Source organism: Otolemur garnettii, unplaced genomic scaffold (assembly GCF_000181295.1).
Source record: "Otolemur garnettii isolate 467f Iridium unplaced genomic scaffold, OtoGar3 scaffold00138, whole genome shotgun sequence".
Classification (NCBI taxonomy): Eukaryota; Metazoa; Chordata; class Mammalia; order Primates; family Galagidae; genus Otolemur; species Otolemur garnettii.
In genome coordinates, this window is record NW_003852533.1 from 3,542,820 (window position 1) to 3,550,986 (window position 8,167).

Here is an 8,167-nt window from a genome sequence, read left to right on the forward strand (position 1 = left end):
CAGTGTGGGTAGGGCTGGGGCTGGACTGTGGAGGCCCAGTGTGGGTGGGGCTGGGCTGGACTGTGGAGGCCCCATGCACCATGCAGAGGACTGAATGCTTAGTGTCCAGCCAGCCACTTTGAATGTTGGTGTTCAGGACCCATAATGAGGCCTGTGTTTTCACATGGTGACTTATGGTTAGGCCTGGCCCTGACCTTTGCAGGGCCTGGACAAGAGGACTAATGGGAGTGTGTACACAGCACAGCTGAATGTTGTGGAATTATAAATCCAGGCAGTGAGCTGTTAGGAAAGGATACACCAACTTACCTTGACAAATACTCCTTATGGTGAAGAAAGAAAACAGTGTGTAAAACCACTCATGCTAAATAACTAAGAACAGTGCAAATTTAAAAGTTATTTTGTATTCCATCAAAAGACTATTAATTTACCCCTAGGAAATGCCAGGGCGATGGCACCTGGGCCAAGTGGGAGGAAAGAAGGAACGGTCCACTTAGCCTTGGCTTCCAGTGGCTGTGGGATCTATAAATTAAAACTCCTTTCTCTGTATTACTGCCAGGGACTCTGTCCACCACCCATTGTCCCTTCTCTGCCTCTAACACCAGGTATTAGGTTCCAAGGCCATCTAGTCTGAGCATGGGTGCAAGCACTGGGGTCCTGCCCTCCCTGCCCTCCTTCCTTCCAGACCTCCAGGGGCCATGGGCCCTCCAGCCTGTAGGTCCGAGCTCCCTCCTTAATTAACAGCCTTTGGCTGCCCCTTGGACTGGAGGTCCACCCACATTCATGGCACTATCAGTCCTGAAGAAAGGCCCACATGGGGTGGAGAGGTGGCTTCTCTGCCACCAGGGCATTCTGGGTGGAGAAGAGTGGGGACCCTGGTACTCACTAGAGGGTCTAAAGGGAGAGAGAGTTTGGGGGTAATTAAGCCAGGCCTGCAGGTGGTGCTACTGAGAGAGGAGGGGTGTGAACTCAACAGGTGGGGTGATGAGTGAACTGCTGTGTTCAGGAGGATTCTAGAAGGACGCCGTGATTGCCCTCCCATTTGAGGGCACGGTGTTTGTTAATTGGATATGGGTGAGGAGGTAGTTAAAGTTTTCCCAGTGCAAAGTTGTTGAGATGATGATTTGAATTCTGATCAATGGTTTGTTAAAATGCAAACCTCAGGCCTCATCTACTGAATCAGAATCCCTGATGGTGTCCTGAACATCTGCATGTCAGAGAGGTCCTGAGGTGATTTAAAGACACATCCAGAACATTTTGTATTTTATGACACACTTGAACCTTTAGTTAAAGTTTCACAGCACATTGAAATTATGTTGATTTTTAAAAAAGTAAAAAAAAATTACTGTGCACTTTGAATGTTTTTCAAAAATAAGTAATGATCTTTAAAAATTTTCTTGGCACACTTAAGATCCTTTCAGGGCACACCAGGTGCTATGGCACACGGGTTGAACATCTCTGCCCTGCAGCGTGGGAAGTGTGTTGTAGGTGGCTGAGGAGTGAACTCTGGGGCTCACCAGCACTTAGGAGGAAGGGAAGTAATCAGCAGACATGGGGACAGTGGCAGAGTGTCCAGTGGAGGAGTAAGTGAAGGAAGGGAGGGGACAGGGCTTTGCATTTAGCATTAGGAAGCTCCAGTGAACCCCAGCAAGGGCAGTGGCCGTGACTTAGGTGGGGACTATGTTGGGAGGTCAGGAAAGGAAGAGACAGGACGTAGGCTATAGTCTGTCCTTGGTGAGCTTAGATCTCAAAGCCAGAAGGAAGAGGGCTATCAAGTGAGCTGAGAAGGAGGCTTCAAAGCAGGCTCTGAAGCACTTACATGCCAAGGGGAAGGGGAGCCAGTGGACGCCAATATTAAGGGCAGGGCAGAAAGGCATGGCTGATACGGCCTGGGTTCCGGGGAGATGAGGGATGTATGTTAGCCCCTGGCTCAGTGCAGGGGCTGCCCGGCTGGCCGTGGCCTGGTGGGGACAAGATGAGGGGCCCAGGAGGGTAACACTTGGTGAGTGTGGTGAGAGTTGTAGTGAGAGGGGTGGAGGAAACACAGGGGAGGGGACGAGGAAGGGCTTGCCAGAATTGGGAGGAAAAACGGGAACATGGTTTGGAACCTGGAATTGGAGGCAGAGCTGTGTATGAGAAGGATGGAGCTGAGGACGGGGGGCAGGGGGGTGAGGCTTTGGGGAGAACGTGGGCTGGGGTCACAGCGGCAGTGCCCACAGACAGGGAGAGACCACTGACCCTGTAAAGTGGCAGGTGGAACTTTATTGGAGAGCATTTGAGAAAATGTACTTTTAGGACCAAGGAAGCTACTGGGAGTTGATCCTGCCCTCCCTCTTTGATGACTTTCCTTGAAGCTAATTTAGGTGAAGAAAGCTACCGCTTCCAAAAGTGCTCTGGTGCCCTGGCACAATTTCAAAGCAATCTTCTTTCCCACTCAGTTAACTACATTTCCCCAGGAAAAAAGAAATCTCTGTCAACGTAACATCCTTTAACAGGGTTCCTGCTGGCCGGTCCCTGTAGCTGCCGTGCGGCTGGGAGTGTGTTACTATTGATTGCAGGGCCAGCCTGCTAATTGGTTTGCGCCCGAGGTATAGACAATGCCGTCTCTAGCGGCTTGTGTAGACGGCCCAGTCACAGGGTTAATTCTGCTTGACAGCACACCGGCAGCATCTTGAGAGTAATTACCCGACAGAAGTTTTCCCACAGCTGAACCGAGAGCTTCAAAGGGTTCTGAATTTACAACCAGTGTTAACCTATATCTGAGACATGATGTTCCCACAAGGCCCCCTTCTTATTAAATGTATGGGGTTACTAGGTTCATTTGCTGTGTGCTAAGACTTTAGCAAAAAATTACTTGGTGTAGAATAATTTAAAATCTTTAATAATAAAGAGGATAATTATAAATTTGGTTTGTTTTGCATTATTATAATACTGAAACAAGTTACTCTGTGAACATCAGGCGCTTTTTACAAACAATTTATTCTCTTCCTCTCAGAAATAAGTTTAAATGGTTAATATCTTTTCCACACTCTGCTGCCCATATTGATACAGGCATGTGTGAGGGGGCCTCGGCCAATGCATTTAAAATGGTTAAAATAAAATTTACATTTTAGAAAGCTGTTTTACTTCTTGACCAATATACTGAAATCTGTAACTATGATACCCCTCGCCCTGTAAAATAATGGTTCTTTCACAAACAGTTTTTATATTGTAAAAAATTTCTTTCACTTTGCAGGTCAGAAACCAAATTTGATTCCGGTTCAGGTATGTGCATATTAATAATGCTATTCTGAGTATATTTTATTTACATTATTCTCTGTGGAGTAATTCGTCAGATCAAGGGCCATTCTGATTTTAAATGGGCTGGCTGGGCCCCTCGCACCCTGAGTCTCGCCTCAGAGCGGGGCTCCCGTCTGCTCCAAACCATGATGTGAGATGCTCACTCTGGGCTTCTGCGCAGTTCTGCGGGACGCATGGCGTGACCGCTGAGGGCAGTCTTATCTGAAAAGCAGAAGTAGACCTGTCCATACTTACTGCTCAAAACTGTATGATCTTCTCAGTGGATATAGCACCCTGAATAATTGGAGATTTATCTGCAAATGGTTTGTCATCAAATGTGGGGGGTGCATTTAATCAGCAGACTTCAACAGTTCCAGCTTAGGGAAACAGACATTTGTCTATGATGTGTTACTTTTTTTTCAAAAAATGTTTTACTGGCACAACAGAAAATTAAAGTCACTTTAGGTCATTATTTTGTATCTATTAAGGCAAAATTTACATTCTCACCAACAGCAGCATATCAACCTCAATAGGTTTTTTTCTGACGAATGTATGATCCTCTGGGTTGATGAAGTCCCTTATGCCACTTGCTGAGATTTATATACTTAAGAGTTTCTGAAGGTGTTTACAATTAAAGTTCAAAAATTGCCTCATTTTTGATATAAAGGAGTTAGGCTCTTTGGTGGACTGTTAATAGATAAACATTCGTTTTTAATTCCAGGAGAAAATAATTTACAGATAAGTATGTAACTTGAGTTTAAAAGTGATATTTTTACTATGGTTTGAGTTTCATTGTATTTTAACTTAAAAAACATTTATACTTGTTATGGCCACAAAAGAACAAGTGCTATATGTTTTTTTTTGATAGCGATGTTTAAGGAGACAACACTTTTTCTTCCTCATAAACTTTTATTATCTAACTTTATGAATTTAGTGAGACTTTTTTTTTTAGAGACAGAGTCTCATTTTGTCGCCTTCGGTAGAGTGCTGTAGCATCATAGCTCACAGCAACCTCCAGCTCTTGGGCTTAGGTGATTCTCTTGCTTCAGCCTCCTGAGTGGCTGGAACCACAGGCGCCAGCCACAACACCTGGCTATTTTTTGTTGCAGTTTGGCTGGGTCTGGGTTCGAACCCACCACCCTCAGTATAGGGGGCTGGTGCCCTACTCACTGAGCCACAGGCACCACCCTAGTGATACTTTTTAACTGTGAAGTCTACGCATTTTAGTTAACAAATTTATTTGAGAACCATGACTCCTGTAATCTTTCTATTCTGTATTCTGGAGCTTCTGAATCATTTGTGCTAGTTACAGTGTAAGAAAAATTTTGGGCTAGGGGCAGAGGTCTATCACTATTATCCTAGCACTTTGGGAGGCCAAGGCAAGATGATTGCTTGAGCTCAGGAGTTGGAGACCAGCGTGAGCAAGAGTGGGACCTTGTTTCTACTAAAAATAGAAAAACTAGCTGGGCAGTGTAGGGGGCATGTAAAGTCCCAGCTGCTCCGGAGACTGAGTCAGGAGGATCACTTGAGCTCAGGAGTTTGAGGTTACTATGAACTAGGCCTAAGCCATGGCCCTCTAGCCTGGGCAACAGAGCAAGATTGTGTCTCAAAAAAGCCATTTTTGGTTAACAGCATCGGGGAATAAAGGCAGGATGGTGTTATACCAGCTGTGTGACTCTTTTATGCTTTTAATCTGAGCCCAAAGGCTGAGAAGCAATTGATTCTTTGATTGATTCACAGGTGGCTCAAAATAAGGTGAAAAGTCTTTTTCTTTTTTAATAGTTAAAAATCCTTATGTATAATAAAAAATAAATGAATAAAGTGAATAACATTGATAGAGAATTAATTTTTACATAAAATGTCTTTTTTTAAATCTCTGCAGTCACCAAATATTTGTTAAGAACTCTCCTTATTTTGATCTGATCTAATTGCCTAAACAGCAAGTCAGAAACTGGTTTTAGGGTGCAGGGTCTGGAATATAGCTTTCAAAAGTGAAAAAGTCTACTAGTGTCATTTTGAAGGTAAAATCTGGAAATAGTGTACAAAACTGAAATATTAGGCAGCTATTGTCAGAGTCAGGTAATTTATGTTAAATTTTCAAAGTGTGCTACTGAGTTCCTGTACCGAAGGTTAGTATTTATCATGGAAATAGTTATAACATCTGTACAAGTACACATCTTTCACTCTCATGACCAAAGATTTTGTCCATGACTCTTACTTTTTTCAAGTCTTAAATTTTTTTAAGTGTCTACAAAGGATAACATCTGCATGTCTTTGCAAACTACAAAGTTCTCTATTCTGAAAGTCTTAGGGGGAACACTGATTAAAAGTTTATTTATTTTTTTATTTTTTAACTTAAATACATTGTGGAAAGAATTCAGATGGTTTCAAATTAAGAAACAGGTAGGTTTTTTTGTAAGCTTTTTTTTTTTGGCTTATTATTGAATGAAGGAATCATGGTGAAGGGATCATGACAAAGGAAGCTAGGAATTCACTCTTTGGCATTCCATATAATGCAAATTTTGGTTAGATATAAGGTAACATATTGGAACAATTAAATGTATGAATTTAATAGGTTCAGAGTCTCTATTCATCAAATACAGAAAATAAACTAGCTCTGTTTAATGTTGTATATAGCTCTGACAGAGTAAGATTTTTTAAATGAAGGAAGATGCCAATCTTACTAAGAAAAAAAACCTTAAAAAATAAATACTACGGTCAATGACTAGAAAGTCAAATTGCACACACACATATAGGTGTGTGTTTACATATATATTTGTGTGTGTATATATACTTTTTTCCCTAAGAAAAGTACTCAACGCATACACAGCTTACTGTACAACAATTGTAGTTTATATAAATGAGTTTTAGGCTGTGGAGTGAGATGAAGGAAAATTTTTATTGCCAGTACATATTAAAAATTTTTGGTTGTTGGCTTGGTGCCTGTAGCTCAGTGGTTAGGGCGCCAGCCACAGAAACCTTGGCTGGCAGATTTGAATCCAGCCCAGGCCTGCCAAACAACAATGCGACTGCAATGAAAAAATAGCAGGGCATTGTGACAGGCACTTGTAGTTCCAGCTACTTGGGAGGCTGAGGCAAGAGAATTGGTTAACCCCAAGAGTTGGAGGTTGCTGTGAGCTGTGACGCCACAGCACTCTACTGAGGGTGACATAGTGAGACTCTCAAAAAAAATTTTTTTTTTTTGGCTGTTGACTGTATACCAAATAATTCATCGAGAGAGCAATATGCTTTTTTCTTATCAGAATCGCGCCAGCTTGTTTTTTTGTAAACGCAAATCCATAAACAACTGCCCAGTGTTTTCTTAAAGTCAAAAAATTTTATAGTGAAAATTTTTAACCATTGACGAAAATAGATAGTCTGGTATGATGAGTACCCACCTGACCATCATCTAAATTGCATTATTATTAATAAGTGACATATTTGTTTTACTGTTTTTTTTTTACTTGAACTATTTCAAAGTAAAATACATTTCATGTGATTTTCAAAATCTAAAAATTATAGATTGTCTTGTTAAAAGGGGTCAATTAGTTTTTTGAGGTTTTCATCTGTTTTAGAAATTTGGGTCACATACACATTATTTTGGAAAGGATTATTGTGTTTCCATCTCCGAATTCAGTTACAAACTCTTTGCAGGCCAGGCACCGTGTGGCTCATGCCTGTAATCCCAGCACTATGAGAGACCATGGTGAGCAGATTGCCTGAGCTCACAGGCTCAAGACCAGCCCGAGCAAGAGCGAGATCCAGTCTCTAAAAATAGCTGGATGTTGTGGCGGGCACCCATAGTCCCAGCTACTCTGGAGGCTGAGGCAAGGGAATTGCTTGAGCACAAGAATTTGAGATTGCTGCGAGCTATGACGCCACAACACTCTACCACTCTAGGGTGGCAAAGTGAGACTCTATCTCAACAACAACAAAAAAAGACTCTTTGAAAGTTCTGTTTGAGGCTCAGCGCCTGTGGCTCAAGTGGCTAAGGTGCCAGCCACATACCTGACCTGGCGGCTTCAAACCCAGCCCGGGCCTGCCAAATAATAATGATGGCTGCAACCAAAAAATAGCTGGGTGTTGTGGCGGGTGCCTGTAGTCCCAGCTACTTAGGAGACAGAGGCAGGAGACTCTCTTGAGCACAGGAATTGGAGGTTGCTATGAGCTGTGATGCCATGGCACTCCACCCAGGGGGACAGCTTGAGGCTCTGTCTCAAAAAAAAAAAAAAAAAAAAAAAAAAAGAACTGTTTGAATTGTGTGGTTAAGAAAACTTTCAACTAGTATGCAGAGGTGCTGAATTAATTCTGATTTGAGAATCCCAGAAACGTATTGTCCTCAAGATTAATTTGGTTAAAATTTCAGCTGCCATTTAACTGTGGTCTCTGTACTGTGTTACATACTGACTAAAAAACTGTTGATTTTTCTCAATCACCTACAGTTTTTGGCTTTGCATTGAGAACAGTCAGCCCAGCTTTTTAAAGGAGTTTTAAGGTTTCCATTTTAACACCTTTTTCTAGTGGTGTGCTAATGTTGCTTGCCTGGGATTGAGGGGGGAGTCGGTGCTTTTACTAACAGACTTAAACAGACTTCCTTCTATGTTCAGAAGTAGCGAGGGGCTGTGCTCTTCTGCTCACCTCCCAAGAAAGGAAGTTAGTTGATGCTGGAGGAAGCAGAGCATTGGGTTTAATGTGGTGATTCAACATGAAAGCCGCACATCAAATCTCAGGAGAAACACACCTTTGAAACAGGCAGAGACTGTGGAGCGTATTACATGATAGGCTGTGCAGACCCCGCCCTGGAGATCAGTGCATGGAGCAGACCAGTTCCATAAAGAGCTTTGCATGATAGGCTGTGTAGACCGTGCCCTGGAGGATACTGTGCCCTGGA

The 8,167-nt window shown here is 42.6% G+C and overlaps 1 protein-coding gene across 1 annotated transcript in view; it reads left to right on the top strand.

Annotated features, from left to right (window-relative positions):
* MSRB3 (methionine sulfoxide reductase B3) overlaps nucleotides 1–8,167 on the top strand; it is a 111,575-nt gene that overhangs the window by 50,916 nt on the left and 52,492 nt on the right. Inside the window, exon 4 of the mRNA XM_003798531.2 lies at nucleotides 3,233–3,261. Coding sequence (XP_003798579.1) covers nucleotides 3,233–3,261 — 29 coding nt within the window. The remainder of the gene's footprint in view (nucleotides 1–3,232; nucleotides 3,262–8,167) is intronic.